Source organism: Lactuca saligna, chromosome 5 (genome assembly GCF_052625555.1).
Source record: "Lactuca saligna cultivar CGN05327 chromosome 5, ASM5262555v1, whole genome shotgun sequence".
Classification (NCBI taxonomy): Eukaryota; Viridiplantae; Streptophyta; class Magnoliopsida; order Asterales; family Asteraceae; genus Lactuca; species Lactuca saligna.
Genome location: NC_136421.1, coordinates 107,283,693 through 107,305,942, shown reverse-complemented (window position 1 = coordinate 107,305,942; position 22,250 = coordinate 107,283,693). Strand labels below are relative to the sequence as shown.

Here is a 22,250-nt window from a genome sequence, read left to right as displayed (position 1 = left end):
GGGGCTTTTGGTCGCACCCGATTTAGTGGTCGTAATAATAACACTTAACATTTCCAATTAAATGGAAATATGTGTTACGTGTTTTATTTCCTTTTATCACGACTTAATGGCATTTTAAATGTAAACATATGGGATGTATATTAAATTGATGACTTCTAATTAATGGAACGTTTATACATTGGAATATTCCGTTTATGGTGACGGGAAATGTAACGGAACAACTTGGGTTGTCACATATGCAGCCACAAATTTCTCTTTTTGGAACCAAATGCTTAGAAAATCAGTTGGATTCATGTGAGTGTAGTTTATTGCTGCTTGACCATGCACACATGGTATTCCATATATCTCCCATAGTCTACAAGTGCAATAGTGTTGTTCTAAATCCACTTTGTAAGCTGTATACCCATACCTTGTCTCAAATACAGACCCCCCCAGTTGCTATCACTTTCCAGTTCCTATAAATGCAAATTAAAAATAACAATTTCATGTTAAGTATACAACACAATTTAATGGTAAGTAGTAACAAGTTTATGTAAGAATTTACCTCATCTCTTTTCCAAACTCCTTCATTTTCTCTATGATAGCTGGACACGATTTAGTTCTCCAAGTAGAAGCTTTATCAGCCAAATAATAAAACCTAGCCATGACATAGATTCTGATTTCCTATAACATTGTGAGAAGTGGTTTTTTCCTAATATTTATGATCATGGAGTTGAAGGACTCAGAAACGCCATTTTCCACTGCCTCACATGCATACCCTTGTCCAAAAAATGCCCTACACCATGATTGTGGATTGTTAGACATCAACCAATCATATCCATTTGAAGTGATTTTCTTAATTTTTTCCATGTTAGACACAAAATCCCCTTCATGTGAACTAGTTGCAGCAGCCCAGAACAAGTTCTTCAACTCTAAACCTGTATGCCTCTTCCTGAAGTTGGCATAAATGTGTCGTGCACACTGCCTATGTTCCACATGTGGAAGGATAGCTTTCACAGATTCTAGAATCCCCTTAAATAAGTAAATTCAACATTAATATGGGTTAGACAATATAAATGAATACATAAATTTTTTTGTAGTATTTATGTTTACCTTGTGTTGATCTGAAATAACAACTAGACCCCTTCCATCCTCAACACCCAAGTCATCAACCAACAGTTGTAAAAACCAAGTCCAATTTTCTTTGTTCTTTACATTTACTACGGCCCATGCAATTGGATACACATGGTTGTTAGCATCTCTTCCAATAGCAGTCAAAATCTCCCCTTTGATTTGTCCCTTTAGGAAACATCCATCTAAGCCGATCACACGTCTGCACCCTGTATTCCATCCATCTTTCAATGCCTTAAAACATACATAAAAACATTGAAAATAATTCACCCCGTCTGGATTTACCGACACTCCTACTTTGCATGTACTTCCAGGGTTAGATCTAAGGATTTCGTTGGCATAATCCCATACCTTAGCATAGTGTTCCTCCAGTTTACCTTCTATCATCTCCCTTGCTCTATGACATTGCCCCTTTGACACTTTCAGTGAATATTTTGTAAGGACATCCTCCATCATCTCAGGCAGTGTCATTTTGGGCTTCCTAATTATGTCCTTAATGTAGTGTTTTCCTAACCAATTACAACTAACCAAATGTCCAAAATTATAATTCCTTGCACAAAGATGTGTTTCAACCATAGATTTTATCTGAAAAGTACATTCATTATACTTCCACGAAGCATGGATCCCAAAGGGACATGGTTTTTTTTGCATTTTTTTTCCTACACCTAACAATTACCCTGCTTTTATCACTTTTCATGAACCAAAGTTGGTATCCATTAGCTACAGCATAGTTAGTGAGTGCAAACCTTAACTGAGCAGGAGACTCATATAACTCACCAACTGTAGGCTTCATTTGGTTCCACTTGATGGTAGGATCGTGCACCTTGAACTCGACACACACTTCCAAGCCATTTTCATCTTCAAGGTGTTCATGCTCAAGCTCTTCCTGGTGAATGTCTTCAACCTCAGCTTCATCGCCCCCTTCAAACTGATTATTCTTTAACATTTTATCATCACATAAAATGTTAAGAAAAGGGTTGTCACACAAGTTAGATATAGGATTCAGGTTATCTGGTTCAACATCCAACAATCCTAAGTCAAGACGATCATAATCAGACTCTTCTTCATCACGTACGTATCTCAACTTTTTCTTCTTTGTCGCCTTTGATTTACTTTTCATTCTCCGTGAAGATTCTGCCATCGAACCCTTGAAAACCTTCAGAAACCCTCTTTCAAAACCCTCTTGCAAAACCCTCTTATGATGATGATGGTATCTGATAAGGGATACCCCTTTGTTAGTCAGATGAGGGAAAAGGTGGTGGCTACTATGCACGTTCCCAAGAATTAGTAATCGAATGAAAAGATGCAACCGGCAAGAACTTGATTACCGGTTGTTAACCGGGTAAGGTCTAATATATGGAACGTCATCTCATTAACGGTGGCAAATAAGTAACAAATAAAAATATTGGGGTTAAATCAAAACAGATATGTATAAATAATGTTTTTTTAAGGTATTAACCCTTTATTTTAATACTATTTTAGAAAAAAAAAAGTTATGTTCTTTTTTTTTAATATTTTGTAATTTAATTAAATAAAAAATAATGATGTGGCAAGTGGGTTGAGAAATATAGGATTTCCATGTGTTGTGGGTTGCAATAGATAAAAAAGATAAGAGGGAAGGACTCCCTCCACTTTTAGGTATACATAGATACCTTTTCTCATCATCTACTCATACATAGGATTATAATACCTATAATTTCATTCTTTCTTTATCTACTTTCAAGGGTATTACTCATAGTATTCTTGTTCTTTCTCCATACATCTTTACTTACTTTGGTGATACACACATACTCAAATATATATATATATATATATATATATATATATATATATATATATATATATATATATATATAACAACATAAAGATATAGTATGTGATAGTTATAACTCACCTTATCAATTAGTGATGACCAACTACTCTTCTTGGTTCCTTTCTTCAATTGATGCATGTTAGCTCTGATATGTGCATATTTGGTTATATATTTTTTAAAATCTTAATACTCTTTGGCTAATTTGTCCTAATTATTGAACAAAAGGTACTTTATTATGTTTAAATTGTATTTGCAGCCTAAAAGAGATGCTCGAGTTAAAAAGGAAGCGGGATTAACAAACAGAAGCTCGGGGAACAAAGAAAGAAGAAAATGAAGCTAAAAGAATGAAGAACTCAGCGAGTTGGCCATCTACTCGCTAAGTAGACATGAATATTCACGAAAATTTAAAGACTTGCCGCCCACGGGATTTAAGTGACGGACTCACCGAGTCAACCTATGGGACTCGACAATTTGCCCCTGTTTTCAAATATATATATATATATATATATATATATATATATATATATATATATATATATATGTGTGTGTGTGTGTGTGTGTGTGTGTGTGTGTGTGACATAATAGGCCGAAACAAAGACCTCTTCTAGATCCCTTGGCGACTTAGCTAGGATTGAAGGGTTATTGAAGCTCTGGAGTTCGAAGATTTTACACTAGAGTTCAATTCGAAAGTGATTAAAGGCAATATATACTCTCTTCTTCTTAATCTATTGCACAAAACCATGTTTTTATTTATGGATTTCGTTTTTGAGACATTATTTGTTGTAATTATGAGCTAAAACTCATAACTTCTGTTTAGGGTAGATTAGCTTGTTACTATGGATTGATTTTATGATGTGGATTATTTGATTTGGTGAAAACTATTTTGATAAGCTTGTAATCAATCCTTATGTGTTGACAATAACTGTTTTTCTGTTAATTATCAAGTCTATTAAGTTGCATGAACATCCTTTTAATTACTTTCTTCATATGATTTGTGTGAAAACAACATTATATGCCTAGTATTAGTGAATATGAACCTATGATTAATAAAAATAGGTAAGTTAATGTATAAGCTTGTGTAATGAATAACCATACAAGGTGTTGATTAAATTAGTTGTAACAGCCCGGATCCCCAGGTACCTTCATTTCTTTATATATTTTGGCATTCTGTGAGGGGACTCGGCGAGTTGGTGGTTGAACTCGTCGAGTCGGGTCGCGGTTTTTAGCGGGGGTTCGCGTCCGGACTCGGCGAGTCCAAGGGATGGACTCGACGAGTCTGTGCTGTTTAATGAAACCCTAATTCCCCGGCCCTAAGCTCTATTTAAAGGACCTTATGGCCCTCATATGCGGCCACCTTGAACCCTAAGAGCCTCCATACGTCTGTAAGCCCTTGTGTGTGTGTTTGAAGGCCTCTTGTTCTTCATTTTGTGTGTTAGTGCAAGGAAAGGAGGGAGAGGAGCAAGCTTGAAGTGTTGGGGAGCTTAGATCTGTTGCCATTTCTTCAAGGGGGTCTTCTTGAGGTAACTTTCTGAGCCAATCTTCGTGTTTTGTGTTGATGGGCCAAATCTAGGGTTTCTTCTTGCCTTTCTTGGCTTGAATAAGAAGTATGAGAGGTTCCATGGAGACATGGAACCTAGATCTGGACTTTAGCAGGTCCAGGAGACCCCTTATGACAAGCTTTATGCCCATCCATTTGAGTTAGAAGTTATACTTGCCATATTGAAGGTTGTTTCTTCAAAATAAGCCTTGTATGCATTGCATTGCAACCAAGACTGAGACTTTACGTGACAAATAAGCTTGGGAAGGCCAGATCTATGTATTTATGGAACGGATCTGACCGCAAGAGCCAGTTTTAGCTGGTGCATGGCATGGACTCGCCGAGTCTGAAGAACAGACTCGACGAGTCACTTGAAGATTGTCCTTGAAACCATCTTGTGTGTAGACTGGACCGAGTTGTGGGTGACTCAGTGAGTCGCAGAGAGTTGGAAAGGTTTTGACAGGTGGACCGAGTCAGGATGGGACTCGCCGAGTTGGCCTTAGACTCGGCGAGTTGAGTCGCGGTGACCCGGTGATTCAGGCCCAGGTGGAACTCGTCGAGTCAGGGGAGTACTCGACGAGTCAAAGGGAAAATTCTTGAGAGTTGGTAAAAAAACGCGTAGACTCGCCGAGTCACTATTGTGCACTCGCCGAGTCTAGTCCTAATTAACTAAAGACTGCTGACCAGGTCAACCGGTGTTGACTTGGGTTGAATGGTCCACCTTAGTGGTACAAGTAATATTTATAGAATTATATATATATATATATCGTAGGAGGATTTCAGCTCGAGGGTTCGAGCCCGAGTGATCCCAGGATTTGCGGGTAGCAACTTAGCGAGGCATACGAGGTGAGTCTTCTCACTATACTGTACCTGGAAGGGTTTTGACTATGTGACCGGAAGGTTGAATATGATATGGAATATATGCTTTATGTGTATTAAGTTAATTGCTATATGTGATATGTGTGATACTTTTGATATGGGCCGGAAGGCGTGGTCATATGGACTGTAAGAATTGATGTGGGTAGGACCGGAAGGTTTACCCAGTCGGGATGGAAGTCCCCTGAAATACATGGACCGGAAGGTCAAGGCCTGGAAAGGCGTATGTGCGTATGTTGTATTTTGGGAACTCACTAAGCTTTATGCTTACAGTTGTTGCTTATGTGTTTCAGGTGCGAGTGAGGACCGTGGGAAGGCGCCAGCGTGATCGTACACACACTCGGGGAAAACTATTTTAATTTTTGTTATGTAATCGTTGGAGACTACGACGTTATTTTGGAAATCTAAATTAATTACTCATGTCTTAATGGTTGTAAAAATGAAAATTTTTGGTTGGAAATTTTATGACGTAACAAGATGGTATCAGAGCCTTGGTTTGAGGGATTCGGGTACACCTTCGGGTGTAACTGGACTCAAACCGGGGATTGAAGAAAATTGTTTTTACAAAAATTTAATTTAAGTAAATAAAATTTAAATTTTGAAAGATGAGACGACCAAAGAAGAAAAAGTGTGTACGGTCAGCCAGCGCCCGAACGGTAAAAATCCCCAAAATACTTTTATTATATGTGTTACGATATATGATATGATATGATACGCATGCTAGTAGACTAGGTATACATGTTAGGGCTAGAGTGGCCTGATTTTGTGATGCCTTAGTCTAGGAAAACTTGCTTCTATGGGGTGCTCGAGAGCGAGTGAGTAACAAGAGTATGAAAAGAATAGTGTGCTCAGGATTCGAGAATGGGGAGGATGACTTGGGTGAATACCGACGCGGTGTAACTGGCGGTATTGGGCCCGTACTGCCAAGGACACCGGGTCAGTAGGCAGCCAAGTGGGAACCCCTGAGAATCAAAAACTGAGCAGGACTGCGTTATCGAGTGCGATTTTTGCCCGATAGGGTCTCTGATATTCTTTTGTTGTATTTCAGAGACATCATGGTGGGACCACGACACAGACCTGGCACGAGTGGGGTGACTGACGAGGAGCTCCGTCAGATGATCCATGAGGAGGTAGCCGCAGCGATCCGGGCCGAGATTCCGGAGATGTTTGGGTCTATCAAGACCACGCTGATGGAGACGTTTGATGAGCGGTATGCCGCGTTGTCTGAGGCTGCCGCTGCTGCAGCTACCGCAGCTGTGGCTGCTGCCAGGCCACAGGGGGGTGACTCGTTGCTGTTCCGGGAGTTCAGCAACACGAAGCCACCAGAGTTTGACGGGACTCAGGATCCGATTGCTGCGATGAGGTGGATTGCCGATATTGAGGGATGCTTCTATACTTATTCATGTCCGGAGCATCTGAGGGTGCGGTTCGCCCTGAACCAGCTCCGCCTGGGAGCGAAGGATTGGTGGAAGTTCGTGACGGCGAACTTCACTCCCGCAGAGGTTTCAGCCTTGCCTTGGGAGAGATTTACTACTATGTTCAGAGACGAGTACGTTCCCCCGGTAGAGAGGGAACGGTTGGTTCAGGAGTTCTTGACCCTCAAGCAGGGTAATGATTCGGTTGCAGTGATCACGCGGAAGTTTCATGAGAGGGCGATGTTCTGCCCCGAGCAGGTGTCCACGGAGCAGGCTCGGATGAGCCGGTATTTGGGAGTGCTGAGGAGAGACATCCGGGAGTTCGTATCGAACTCATCATATCAGACTTTTGCTGAGCTTCAGGCGAATGCTAGGAAGCGGGAGATCGAGTTGGAGACCCAGGCCAGGGAGGAGGCCGAGTCTCAGCGGATGGATCGGCGGCCGACGCAGTCGCAGCCGGCAGCCAAGCGGACCAAGTCCGCTGATTTGAGATCCGGAGGACAGAAGAGCCGTACGTGTGGGAAGTGCGGCAAGGGTCATGAGGGGGCGTGTCGATTGGGTGCTTGCTACAAGTGTGGCAAGGAGGGGCACATTGCGAGGGATTGCCCCAAGGGATTTATGGTTTGCTTCCATTGCAACCAGACTGGCCATCGGAAGGCCGAGTGCCCCCAGCTTCGCCAGGGATCTTCGCCTGCTGCCAGGGTTCCTGAGGTTCGGCCAGTGAAGACCGAGGCCCCGAAGGCTCGTGGGAGAGCTTTCCAGTTGACTGCGGAAGAGGTCCGCGCGGCGCCTGACGTAGTGGCCGGTATGTATTCTTTCACGTATTTACATTTATGCTGAGACATTATGCTTATATTCCTATATGCGTAGGTACTTTTCTTGTGAATCATGTGCCTGCTTTGGTATTGTTCGACTCAGGTGCGAGTCGGTCCTTTGTTTCGCTGGCCTTTAGCCAGTACATCGATATCGATCGGGAGACGATGAGTCGACCCCTGCGAGTTGCTATAGCAAACGAGAGAGCAGTATACGCCACCGAGGTGATTCGAGGATGCGTACTCGAGATTTTTGGGGTCGAGTTTCCTATAGACTTAGTCCCTATAGCTATGGGGGATGTTTGCATTATCGTGGGCATGGATTGGTTGAGTAAGTTTGGAGCTGTCATTGACTGCGAGAGACAGCTGGTGATGATTAGAGACCCTAGTGGGGGAGTGCTCACGGTTTATGGCGAAGGGACCCGGTGTGGGTCAGCATTTTGTTCGGCGGCCAGGGCAAGGCAGAGTTTGCAGCAGGGCTGTGATGGATTCATAGCCTATGTGATGGATACTCGTGTGACCGCGGAGAGGCCCAATTCGATTGATGACGTTCCGGTTGTACGCGAGTTTGCGGATGTGTTTCCCGAGGAGTTACCAGGCGTGCCTCCGGAGAGGCAAGTGGAGTTTCGTATCGATTTGGTTCCGGGGGCGGCGCCTATCGCCAAGGCGCCTTACCGTCTCGCTCCACCGGAAATGAAGGAATTATCCTCGCAGCTTCAGGAGCTGTTGGGGAAGGGATTCATTCGACCCAGTAGCTCGCCTTGGGGAGCGCCGATTTTGTTTGTCAAAAAGAAGGATGGTTCACATCGGATGTGTATCGATTATCGGGAGTTAAACAAGTTGACGATTAAGAACCGGTACCCGTTACCTAGGATCGACGATCTATTCGATCAGTTGCAGGGGGCATCTTGGTTTTCCAAGATTGACTTGAGGTCGGGATATCATCAGATGAGGGTTCGCGAAGAGGATATCCAAAAGACTGCCTTCAGGACTCGTTATGGGCATTATGAGTTTGTAGTGATGCCTTTTGGGCTCACCAATGCCCCGGCTGCATTCATGGATCTCATGAACAGGGTGTGCCGACCGATGCTGGATCGGTCGGTGATCGTATTCATCGATGATATTTTGGTATATTCGAGGACTAGGGACCAGCATGAGGAGCATTTGCGGGAGATTCTTCGGGTTTTGAGATCGGAGAGGCTGTATGCCAAGTTCTCCAAGTGTGATTTCTGGTTGCGAGAGGTCCAATTCCTCGGGCATCTTGTGAACCAGAAGGGGATATTGGTCGACCCGGCCAAGATTGAGGCGGTGTTGAGGTGGGAGGTGCCGAGATCGCCTACCGAAATCAGGAGTTTTCTGGGTTTGGCTGGATATTACCGCAGATTTATCAAGGATTTCTCCAAGATCGCTGTGCCACTTACTAGGATGACCCGGAAGGGTGTTGCGTTTTCATGGGGACCAGAGCAGCAGTCCTCATTTGAGACGCTTCGTCAGAAATTGTGCGAGGCTCCAGTGCTTGCACTCCCGGAAGGGATGGAGGACTTTGTGGTATATTGTGATGCCTCTATATCGGGCTTGGGGGCGGTGCTTATGCAGAGGGGTCATGTGATAGCGTACGCTTCGAGGCAGTTGAAGCCTCATGAGTCGAGATATCCCACGCACGACCTGGAATTGGGGGCGGTGGTGTTTGCCCTCAAAATCTGGCGACACTATTTGTACGGGGTTCGGTGTACGATTTACACGGACCATAAGAGCTTGAAATACTTGATGGATCAGCCAAATCTGAATATGCATTAGAGGAGGTGGTTGGATGTGGTGAAGGATTACGATTGTGAGATCCTGTACCACCCGGGCAAGGCTAATGTGGTAGCTGACGTTTTGAGCCGTAGGGCGGATAGCGCCCCGATCCGAGACATTTGTATGAGGTTGACGGTTTTGACCCCGATTCTGGATATTATTCGAGGGGCTCAGATGGAGGCTTCAAGGCCGGAACACCAGAAGAAGGAGCGGGTGGTAGGTCAAGTACCAGGATTTATCACGGATGGTCGGGGGCTTATGACTTTTCAGGGGCGGATTTGGGTGCCGTTTGTGGGCGGTGCGCGCACTATTTTGATGGAGGAAGCACATCGATCGAAATTCTCGATTCACCCTGGTGCCACGAAAATGTATTTGGATCTCAAGAAGGAGTATTGGTGGCCATGTATGAAAAGGGATGTCGCTTGGTTCGTCGAGAGGTGCTTGACTTGTCGGCAGGTCAAGGCCGAACACCAGCGACCGCACGGTAAGCTGCAACCGCTAGAGATCCCCGAATGGAAGTGGGAACAAATCTCTATGGATTTCATTACCAAGTTACCGCGAACGGCGAGAGGAGTCGATGCGATTTGGGTAATCGTGGATCGACTAACAAAGAGCGCTCATTTTCTAGCTATAAGTGAGAGCTCTTCTGCGGAAAAGTTGGCTGAGTTATATGTGAGGGAAGTAGTATCGCGGCATGGGGTGCCAATCTCGATTATTTCAGACCGCGACGTGCGTTTCACTTCCAGGTTCTGGAAGAAATTCCATGAAGAGTTGGGTACTAGGTTACATTTCAGTACGGCATATCATCCTCAGACAGACGGCCAGAGTGAGAGGACCATTCAGACCCTCGAGGACATGCTTCGGGCATGTGTGTTGGACTTCGGAGGGTGCTGGGACACCTATCTACCTTTAGCAGAGTTCTCGTATAACAACAACCATCATTCGAGCATTGGTATGCCGCCCTTTGAGCTGTTGTATGGGCGGAGGTGTCGCACTCCCATCTGTTGGGGTGAGGTGGGACAGCAGGTTATGGGTAGCACGGAGATCGTGCTTCAGACGACCGAGCAAATTCAGATGGTCAGGCAGAGGTTTCTGACCGCTCAGAGCCGGCAGAAAAGTTATGCAGACAGGCGACGGTCCGAGCTTGAGTTCCAGGTTGGTGATCTCGTGCTCCTGAAGGTCTCTCCTTGGAAAGGAGTGATTCGATTCAGGAAGAGGGGCAAGTTGGGGCCCCGGTATATTGGTCCTTTTCGTGTGATTGCAAGGGTGGGACGGGTAGCCTACCGTTTAGACTTGCCAGCAGAGTTGGGACAGATTCACGACACTTTCCATGTGTCGCAGCTGCGGAAATGTATAGCCGACGAATCAGCGGTGGTTCCGTTAGGAGATATTTAGGTGGATGCAAGTCTGAATTATGCAGAAAAACCTGTAGCCATCAGAGTTCGGAAGATCAAGGTTTTGAGAAACAAGGAGGTGCCCCTGGTATTGGTTCAGTGGCAGCATCGGAAGGGATCAGAGATGACTTGGGAGCCGGAGCGGGAGATGCGAGAGCAGCATCCGGAACTTTTTGACTAAGCGGGACTTCGAGGGCGAAGTCTTATTCTAGTGGGGGAGATTTGTAACAGCCCGGATCCCCAGGTACCTTCATTTCTTTATATATTTTGGCATTCTGTGAGGGGACTCGGCGAGTTGGTGGTTGAACTCGTCGAGTCGGGTCGCGGTTTTTAGCGGGGGTTCGCGTCCGGACTCGGCGAATCCAAGGGATGGACTCGACGAGTCCGTGCTGTTTAATGAAACCCTAATTCCCCGGCCCTAAGCTCTATTTAAAGGACCTTATGGCCCTCATATGCGGCCACCTTGAACCCTAAGAGCCTCCATACGTCTGTAAGCCCTTGTGTGTGTGTTTGAAGGCCTCTTGTTCTTCATTTTGTGTGTTAGTGCAAGGAAAGGAGGGAGAGGAGCAAGCTTGAAGTGTTGGGGAGCTTAGATCTATTGCCATTTCTTCAAGGGGGTCTTCTTGAGGTAACTTTCTGAGCCAATCTTCGTGTTTTGTGTTGATGGGCCAAATCTAAGGTTTCTTCTTGCCTTTCTTGGCTTGAATAAGAAGTATGAGAGGTTCCATGGAGACATGGAACCTAGATCTGGACTTTAGCAGGTCCAGGAGACCCCTTATGACAAGCTTTATGCCCATCCATTTGAGTTAGAAGTTATACTTGCCATATTGAAGGTTGTTTCTTCAAAATAAGCCTTGTATGCATTGCATGGCAACCAAGACTGAGACTTTACGTGACAAATAAGCTTGGGAAGGCCAGATCTATGTATTTATGGAACGGATCTGACCGCAAGAGCCAGTTTTAGCTGGTGCATGGCATGGACTCGCCGAGTCTGAAGAACAGACTCGACGAGTCACTTGAAGATTGTCCTTGAAACCATCTTGTGTGTAGACTGGACCGAGTTGTGGGCGACTCAGTGAGTCGCAGAGAGTTGGAAAGGTTTTGACAGGTGGACCGAGTCAGGATGGGACTCGCCGAGTTGGCCTTAGACTCGGCGAGTTGAGTCGCGGTGACCCGGTGATTCAGGCCCAGGTGGAACTCGTCGAGTCAGGGGAGTACTCGACGAGTCAAAGGGAAAATTCTTGAGAGTTGGTAAAAAAACGCGTAGACTCGCCGAGTCACTATTGTGCACTCGCCGAGTCTAGTCCTAATTAACTAAAGACTGCTGACCAGGTCAACCGGTGTTGACTTGGGTTGAATGGTCCACCTTAGTGGTACAAGTAATATTTATAGAATTATATATATATCGTAGGAGGATTTCAGCTCGAGGGTTCGAGCCCGAGTGATCCCAGGATTTGCGGGTAGCAACTTAGCGAGGCATATGAGGTGAGTCTTCTCACTATACTGTACCCGGAAGGGTTTTGACTATGTGACCGGAAGGTTGAATATGATATGGAATATATGCTTTATGTGTATTAAGTTAATTGCTATATGTGATATGTGTGATACGTTTGATATGGGCCGGAAGGCGTGGTCATATGGACTGTAAGAATTGATGTGGGTAGGACCGGAAGGTTTACCCAGTCGGGATGGAAGTCCCCTGAAATACATGGACCGGAAGGTCAAGGCCTGGAAAGGCGTATGTGCGTATGTTGTATTTTGGGAACTCACTAAGCTTTATGCTTACAGTTGTTTCTTATGTGTTTCAGGTGCGAGTGAGGACCGTGGGAAGGCGCCAGCGTGATCGTACACACACTCGGGGAAAACTATTTTAATTTTTGTTATGTAATCGTTGGAGACTACGACGTTATTTTGGAAATCTAAATTAATTACTCATGTCTTAATGGTTGTAAAAATGAAAATTTTTGGTTGGAAATTTTATGACGTAACATTAGTCGTTTAATTAGCTATAAATACAAGTCTTACTTAACCCGAATCAAAATACTAGGAAATTCATTAGTTTAACCAATTGGTCATTATTTAAATTAATTTCTTTTCTAAGGATTAGTAATAGTAAACATGAACCTAATCACATTTATCGATAGCCAGTGACAAAATAATCCATTGAACTTTCCATAAAATCAACTATAGAAACAAGTGAGTTGAACCTAAACAGAAGTCTCTTTTATTATTGAATCTAGTTATCTTCAATTTCCTTAGCTGTTAGTTGTTTTTGTTTAAGTGTTAGTTAATTGTTAAGTTTCTAGTCTTGCAAAACAAGAGAAAACATGTTCATTTTATTGTTTGTTTTAATTAGGTAATTTTAGTAATTAGTTTAATTGTTACCGTTCCTATGTTCGATACTCTGCTTGCTCGAACTATATTGCTAAACAATACGTACACCGCCTTTCGTGTGTTTATTTGTGTTTGAAGTAGTAGGATTAAAACTAGTGCATTTTACACACATCAAGCTCATCCTCTTGCTCAAGGCCTATTCATACACCATTTCAAGTTCCTTAAAACTTGTCTTAGCCTATTAAGAGCTTTTCTACTTCTAAATGTCAAAATGATCACTTAATTGATCATAATTCAAACATTTTATTCTTAACTTCTAAATTCTATCCAATCAATGAATTAAGAATCTTGTAATACTTAATTCATCATAATCTAACATCTAATGCATAAATTAACATATTTACTAGTTTAGGGTTTCAAACCCTAACTTCATACATATAGATTTCACCACTGAAATCACACATAAAGCTTGTTCACAGCTTCTAAACACTACTGATGACATCCATTAACAATCTTCTTAAGAATAGTCATTCATATCCAACTTAATTTCATTAATCACCATTAAAGCCCTAAGAGCTTAAAGTTGAAGGAGATGATTACCTAATAAGCTTTTGATGTCTAATCATCGGAGCTCCTTCCTCTAAGGAACATGGAGTGTTTTTGGTGAGAATAAGGCTAATCTGGGGGTTTTAATCTATATGACACCGTGTCGTTGTGGTTTGTTTACTGCACTACAACGACCTTTTGACCGGACGTCGAAGGTAGTCACTTAATTGTGACGATGTGTTATTCTGCTTGCGACACCATGGTGCTCTTCCTCAACGACATCCTACTTTGGTCACCGTACCGTGACACCCATTTTTCGCGTCGTGTTGCAAAGTATATTACTATTTCTCTTTACATCAGACGAACACGTCTAAATCCTAATCATCACTTGTTGCACCGCAATGAGCTACGTCGTGGTACTTGCTTGATAGCAGCTCTTAGTCGATTTCATTCTAGCTTTGGGACATTTTTGTCCCAACTTCTAACCTTCATAACTTCTTCATTTCTAACTTGTTTTCTATGATCTTTATATCCATGCGAATGTGGGAACATACTCTTTAACTTTGTTAAGTCATATCTCACTGATTTAATGTCATACCCCGCCCGACGGTGGAAACGGTCAGGTTGTGTGACGTAGTCATGGATCATAGTTATTGCACATACATTGAATAGTACAAAATGTAAACTCTTATCGAAATAAGTTTACATTGTCATTATCTACTAATACATTATCGAAACACGATACATGAGAAAAGTAGTACAAATATCGAAAGTTTCAAGGGTCTTCAACATACGAGTTCTTCCCGTTGCTGATGTACTTGGGAATACGAGTTTTAAAGATTCATCAACATAAAATTACTATGAAGTGATATGTGTCGTATCATGATATTTATGATATTTGTGTTATAATATGAAGAAATATGTCTTGTAATAATTTACAATGTCGAAATACCCTGAGAATCTTGCCTGATTACAATGATAAAATACTATTGGAATAATATTAAATTATTTCAAAATAAAACACCATTATATATGACGTTACACAACTAGATTAAAGTCACCTCATCGTGTGAAAAACATATGCAACAACTTGTGGTTGAATTTATTGTCGTTCCTTTAATTGATAACTCCATATTAGCCCTCCTTTTATCTCTTTGATTCTACATGATATTCTACATGGTTGAATTTATTAATCATCATGTAGGCAATTATTTTAAACATTTATTAAATAATTAATATAGTTTATAGTTTCTTTCGTGATTCTTGTTTTCGTATAAGGATGATGCATTTTGCTTCATTGTTGCAAACTTTTTAATTGGAATATTGTAACTAGATTAAAGTCACCTCATCGTGTGAAAAACATATGCAACAACTTGTGGTTGAATTTATTGTCGTTCCTTTAATTGCTAACTCCATATTAGCCCTCCTTTTATCTCTTTATTCTACATGATATTCTACATGGTTGAATTTATTAATCATCATGCAGACAATTATTTTAAACATTTATTAAATAATTAATATAGTTTATAGTTTCTTTCTTGATTCTTGTTTTCGTATAAGGATGATATTTTGTTTCATTGTTGCAAACTTTTTACTTGCAATATTGAACTTTTTATTTTGTATACTAGGTTAAAACCCGTGGAACCCACTTTTTTGAATTGAATTTAAAAATTAATTATTTAATAAAATATTATATCAATAATTCTGATAACTTATAAATTATAATATTGAATATTTAAATAATTTTTTTATTGGTAATTATTTAATTACTAACTAAATGGGAAGTATTTAATTAGGAATGAAGATTTTTGAAAACTATTTTTTTTATTCATCATTCTAATTGGACATATGCAGATGATACAATACCAATGTGTGTAATGAAATTAACATAAAATACAACAATACGTAATTATAAAAAAATACAGTAATATGATGGATTAAGTGTGATTTCCTAAAATTGAATAAAACGACGTTACAAAAAAGTTGGCTACAAATTTCGAAAAACTTCCTTATAAACAACATTGGAAGTTTTATTTGTGAGTTTGCCATCTTTATCTAAAATTAATAATTTTAATCCCTCTCTACTCCGAACTCTAGATAAGGCAACATACAATTGTCCATGTGAAAAAACTGGATCTTTCAGAAACAGACCAACCTTTGACAACGATTGTCCTTGACTTTTGTTAATAGTCATTGCAAAACATACAGCCAAAGGAAACTGTCTTCTTGTGAATTTGAAGGGAATCTTTTTTTCTGATGGAGTTAAAGACATTCTTGGAATAAAAGTTCGATTTCCAATATTAGTTCCAGTTATTATATGTGCCTCAATAACACGTTTGCCCAATGATAACACCTGTAGTCTTGTGCCATTACATAAGCCATTTTCTGATCAATATTTCTCAGTAACATTACTAGAACACCAATTTTTAAAACTAATTTATGATTTGGAATTGGGGCGAATAATCGAACGATTTGGAGTTGCGAATTTGATTTTGAAAAGCCAATCAGTTGGGTTCGCATATGAAAACAGATAAGTTTTGATTTTGGATTCGCAATTGGGTTAATTGGGTTATTGATTGAGGGACGATTCGTGAAGAAAAATGCGAAGTCAAGAAGGACTGTGAAATGTGATTTGTTCAATATTGGAGTCAAATGCAGTTCACGTGTAAAAGCAAAAATGTTCGCATTTGGTAATACAAATCAAAATTGGGTTTCGCATATGAGGTTGTATGGATTGGGGTTAAAGATGCGAAGGTGATTATGGTTAATATTCATTTCGCATCTGGTGAGACAAACAACTCAAATGGAGAAATGAATCCATTAGAGGTAAAAAAAATGTTCGCATTTGGTGGAACGAATAACTGTTAAATTCGATGTTTTCTGGAACGAAGCCTTGGTTATTAAATGAATCATACGAAGGATCTGTTATTTGATTTTGGAATTGGGGCGAATAATCGAACGATTTGGAGTTGCGAATTTGATTTTGAAAAGCCAATCAGTTGGGTTCGCATATGAAAACAGATAAGTTTTGATTTTGGATTCGCAATTGGGTTAATTGGGTTATTGATTGAGGGACGATTCGTGAAGAAAAATGCGAAGTCAAGAAGGACTGTGAAATGTGATTTGTTCAATATTGGAGTCAAATGCAGTTCACGTGTAAAAGCAAAAATGTTCGCATTTGGTAATACAAATCAAAATTAGGTTTCGCATATGAGGTTGTATGGATTGGGGTTAAAGATGCGAAGGTGATTATGGTTAATATTCATTTCGCATTTGGTGAGACAAACAACTCAAATGGAGAAATGAATCCATTAGAGGTAAAAAAAATGTTCGCATTTGGTGGAACGAATAACTGTTAAATTCGATGTTTTCTGGAACGAAGCCTTGGTTATTAAATGAATCATACGAAGGATCTGTTATTTGATTTTGGAATTGGGGCGAATAATCGAACGATTTGGAGTTGCGAATTTGATTTTGAAAAGCCAATCAGTTGGGTTCGCATATGAAAACAGATAAGTTTTGATTTTGGATTCCCAATTGGGTTAATTGGGTTATTGATTGAGGGACGATTCGTGAAGAAAAATGCGAAGTCAAGAAGGACTGTGAAATGTGATTTGTTCAATATTGGAGTCAAATGCAGTTCACGTGTAAAAGCAAAAATGTTCGCATTTGGTAATACAAATCAAAATTGGGTTTCGCATATGAGGTTGTATGGATTGGGGTTAAAGATGCGAAGGTGATTATGGTTAATATTCATTTCGCATTTGGTGAGACAAACAACTCAAATTGAGAAATGAATCCATTAGAGGTAAAAAAAATGTTCGCATTTGGTGGAACGAATAACTGTTAAATTCGATGTTTTCTGGAACGAAGCTTTGGTTATTAAATGAATCATACGAAGGATCTGTTATTTGATTTTGGAATTGGGGCGAATAATCGAACGATTTGGAGTTGCGAATTTGATTTGAAAAGCCAATCAGTTGGGTTCGCATATGAAAACAAATAAGTTTTGATTTTGGATTCGCAATTGGGTTAATTGGGTTATTGATTGAGGGACGATTCGTGAAGAAAAATGCGAAGTCAAGAAGGACTGTGAAATGTGATTTGTTCAATATTGGAGTCAAATGCAGTTCACGTGTAAAAGCAAAAATGTTCGCATTTGGTAATACAAATCAAAATTGGGTTTCGCATATGAGGTTGTATGGATTGGGGTTAAAGATGCGAAGGTGATTATGGTTAATATTTATTTCGCATTTGGTGAGACAAACAACTCAAATGCGAATGAACTAAAAAAAAAAATGACTGGAACATGCGAAGAAAGAGGGTGAATGAAGAATGAGAATTTTACAGTAGAATGCGAATTGGGGAAGAAAGCTAAGAATTTCGCATTTTTATTATACAAATTGATTGATTGATTGATTTGTCTTAATTGTTAATTGCGATATATGAAATACTTATCAAGTTAGGGGCAATATATTTTATTTGAGTTATAACCAAAATCAACTAACTTGTCCAATTTAAAACAATAAAAGTATCCAAAAATATTCAAAACCAATAATATTTGACATCCTAAATACCCCAAAATAAAAATCATACCAAGCAATTAAAATATCTTTATAACCAAAACAAATGATCAAAATATATTAAATGAACTTTTTTGAGATTGTATTTAGATAAAAACAAACAAATTTTAAAATTTCATACCATAAAAAAAAGTTACTGTGCACATCTGAAAAAGACTATTTTTAATTTTTTTTAAAGAAAATGAACGTGTAATGTTCATTAGTTTTTCGTCTTTTAAACTGAAAATGTAGAAGAAGTAGATGATTAAGAAGAATTACAAAAAAGAAGAAGAATAGAAATCATACAATGAGAACGTGATAGATACAGATAAATAAGAACATGGAGGAAATAGAAATATTGGTAATTCTGATTTTTGAATACACTAACCCGATATTTAATTCTTGAAGCGTTGCAGAATAACAAAGAATGAAGAAGAATACGTTTGCTGTGGTTTCTATGGAGCAGAATTGTTATGGAGCAGAATGGTAAAAACAAAATAACCGTATAAATGATATTTACGTTTGCTGAAAAATACTGCAGATTTTTAGGGATTTAATGATTGCAATATATTGAATCTGCAATCAAAATAAACAAACTTTCAAATTTAATCGTGATTTTCGAATCTGATTATTCATTAACATATTTTTTCAAATTATTTCCATAATCTTTATTCATTTAAAATTAATGCATGAATATTTTGAATGCAGTTGACAGCTAAAATTTCCTGATATATTGCATCAGTTTGAACTTTTATTCAATTTTCGGATTCAATGGTATTTACGTAAATATAGAAGAAAAAATGAGCGGGAAAACTCTACTTTGGGGGGCTGGAAAAATACCACGTGGCCGAGTTCTACTTATTTATTAGAATTAGGATTTCCCACAAAATAAGGTCTCAAATTTAAGCATGAACATCACCTGCATGCGTAACGGAAAATGAATCCACTCTCTCATTTTGTGACATGTTTGATTGTTAAATGAGTGGAATTCAATTAAATCAAAATGCTCCATTTTTTTTTCACGGGTTTCACCTTTCTTACAGGAGGGTGGAAGGATTTTAACTTCGTTCTTCCATTTTTTTATTAGAAGGCCAACAATATCTTCATTATACATATATTGATATAAATACACACAAATACAGTTATGTATATTTACACCAACAGAAATCATTTTAATTTAAATAGACAATGAGTCTTTGTTTAACTGAGGATAAAAAATTAACCTATAAAAAATAACATTTGATAAAACTATCTGAAAAATATAAAAAAAAACATAACAAAATATATTAGAAAAATGAGTTTCTTATGATTATATGATTAATTAAGTGTATATTTGAAAGAATTGTAAAAAAACTCTTGAAAAACTAGTAAAGTAAACTACTTAAAAATCTAACTTATAGAAAAAGTTGGTTTCAAACTCAGCCTAAGAAATTTTTTAACTTTCTATAATTAAATTTCATTCCATTTCAACATATTCAATTACTTCCATAATTAATTCTACAAACCAAACTAAGGAAGATGTTTACCCTTTTTACTAAATTTTGAATGTCAAATAACCATTCTACTTGTAAAACAATAAAAAGAAATATATGATTTTTTATTTTAATTTTAAAAAAAAAAAAAAAAAAAAAAAAAAGTAGCAACTTTTTAGCTCCCATGGCCATTTCAAATGAAATCATTACAAATACAACATATTCAAAATCAACACAAATCAGAAGAAGAAGAAAAACGAACTCAATTGATCTTATACATTGCATGAAAAAAGAGCATCAGATGGGAAAAACTGGGTCAAAGAGTCAACCAGAATGATTTATTATTATGAGCAACATGAAATTATATAATCAAGAATGCTCTTAAATTAACTTAATGGGCAAGCTTTCTCAAAATCCTTCTGCTGTTTGCGACATAACTCAAATTCATCAGTATTGTAGTACATGCATCCTGCATAAGCATCCATCTCTTTTGTGCACTTCTGATGTAGATCTTTCAGCCTACAAAGTAAAAACAAGTTTTGTTTTTTTAAGGGGAAACCCTAATTTCCATAACTTTCTTAATTAAGTCGTTTTTTCTGTATTAAGTAAATATGAAAAAGCACTAAAATTTCACATTTTCATCATGATTGAAAGGGAATGAATGAATGATGTGACCCTAAGGTTGATTAGTCAGTGTGCAAGGAATAAGCTTTCTAGGGCTATTTTGGATGATGAAGATGAGGAGGGCATTTTCGTATTTTGAACAGACAAAAACTGCAAATTTTTTGTCCCCCTCAGAAAAAATGACAAGAGCTTGCTCTCAATCTCCTGTTTGTGCAAAAGACGTCTCATCACCCAAGGGTTATTTTGTGCTTGCACTTTCTATTCACTGCTAAAGATCCTACACACAATCATTTCAATGAAACAGCAGCCTATAACACTACATTAATGCCTAACTCATGAACAAATTACATTCATGTCTTGGTTTAAAAAGATGAGTTGAACTTTTCAAAATGGAACCAAATTGATTGTTGTGAATACTGTGAAACCCCTACTATGTACATGAACACTGATTTTCTAGAGACATGTACTCTAACAATTCTCTAAGTATCACCTTGGATTGAGCAGAACTTTGGGTTGTGCATATGGCTCTAAGTGACTCATCTTCACTCATGGTTCATGGAGTAGATTAGCAGAGATAGTTGAAGATTTGGTATAATCTAGCTAACATCAGATAGGATTTTTGACACCAAGATATATATATATATATATATATATATATATATATATATATATATATATATATATATATATATATATATATATATATATATATATATATAGCATCTCAGAAAGGACAGTTTGAGCAAAATGGGAAAATCGGGGAGCTGAACTTAACATGTTTCACTAAAGAAGCAAGATGACACTGTATCTAACTGCAATTACGATTGCAATAGTTCCCAAACCAAACTTTGATACAACTTAAAATGAATCATAGATTGAAGCAACTGCAGAAGTCTAACTGATTTCTGTGAGCATATAGATAGATGCGAATGAGAAAAAGGCATAACCTGATTACATAGGTCTCTCCATCTCCTATGAAAAATCACACGACCAAGATGAATGGAAAGATGTATACTTACAAGGACAGAACACAGCGGGTGACTTGTCTTCCTTTCTCGAGGCATATCTCGGGATTGGGATCGTCCTTCTTGCACTTGAGGAAGGCAACATTTTCACCTCTGCATCTGGTCGCTATGTGCTTCGACGCCGACATTAGCACCGCCGATGTCGGAATAGGTTCTCCCGCAGCGTCTATCGAACTTGCCATCACGAATTGATCTAAACTGCAATCCCTAAGCCAACAACAAAATCAACGTCGTTACCTTCCAGATTCCAATCCACACATACATTTGTGATGAAATCAGATCAGAAATAATTAGGGAATACACAGGTATATCAAAGTATAGTAGAACATAAACATAGAGATCATCATCAAATTAGGGTTTACGCACCTTTTTGCTTGAGCTTCCACCGGAAATTGATGAGGGTAAGAAATGGTGCTCAGACTCGGTCCAGGGCTGGTTTGGCGACTATGACGAACAACGGGTGTGTTTGTGTAAATTGCAAAAGATACCCTCTACTATCTTTTAACATGCAATGTTATACGAATAATTTTTTTATTTTCATTTTTGGTCAAACCCGTGACCCTTTAACCAAATGGTCTCTTTCTTTGTCACCTTTAGTCGAGTTCTACGTACTATTCATGGGAAAAAAGGTAAAATCAATTTGGTGTCAATTTATGTTAAAAAAAGGTACTTAATCAACTCTACTATATTCTATACACATTTCCTCATCATATCTTTAAAACTCAATGATCGTACGAGTGGATACATAGTCCAATGTCACAAATATATAATCTTTATCATTTGAAGGTACAAATAACCCATAAATTTTAATCCTTATATATTGAACAACTCAAGCTCAATGATGTTGATGAGGTGAATTTCAGCATGATGACTATTGATCTTTGTCCTCCGTCAGATATTCTTGCAAACTCCCAAACATCACTCCATCAGATA

At 39.1% G+C, this 22,250-nt stretch overlaps 2 protein-coding genes across 3 annotated transcripts; both read right to left on the bottom strand.

Moving 5' to 3' along the window:
• Nucleotides 1-415: 415 nt before the first annotated feature.
• Nucleotides 416-2,251, bottom strand: LOC145045578 (uncharacterized). The gene is made up of 6 exons (XM_078993898.1): nt 1,787-2,251; nt 1,462-1,695; nt 1,093-1,344; nt 730-1,011; nt 545-663; nt 416-455 (listed from the first exon to the last, which is right to left on the bottom strand). Exons 1-6 carry the CDS (start codon nt 2,249-2,251, stop codon nt 416-418), a joined length of 1,392 nt encoding a protein of 463 aa, XP_078850024.1.
• Nucleotides 2,252-19,826: 17,575 nt separating this feature from the next.
• Nucleotides 19,827-21,817, bottom strand: LOC144998639 (NADH dehydrogenase [ubiquinone] 1 alpha subcomplex subunit 8-B-like). 2 transcript variants are annotated; one of them, XM_078958372.1, is made up of 3 exons: nt 21,684-21,817; nt 21,312-21,524; nt 19,827-20,187 (listed from the first exon to the last, which is right to left on the bottom strand). In XM_078958372.1, exons 2-3 carry the CDS (start codon nt 21,497-21,499, stop codon nt 20,055-20,057), a joined length of 321 nt encoding a protein of 106 aa, XP_078814498.1. In that variant the 5' UTR covers nt 21,500-21,524; nt 21,684-21,817; the 3' UTR covers nt 19,827-20,054. The 2 variants fall into 2 exon arrangements, with proteins under 2 accessions (XP_078814498.1, XP_078814499.1); XM_078958373.1 differs by having other exon boundaries at nt 21,312-21,515; nt 21,684-21,810.
• Nucleotides 21,818-22,250: the final 433 nt, after the last annotated feature.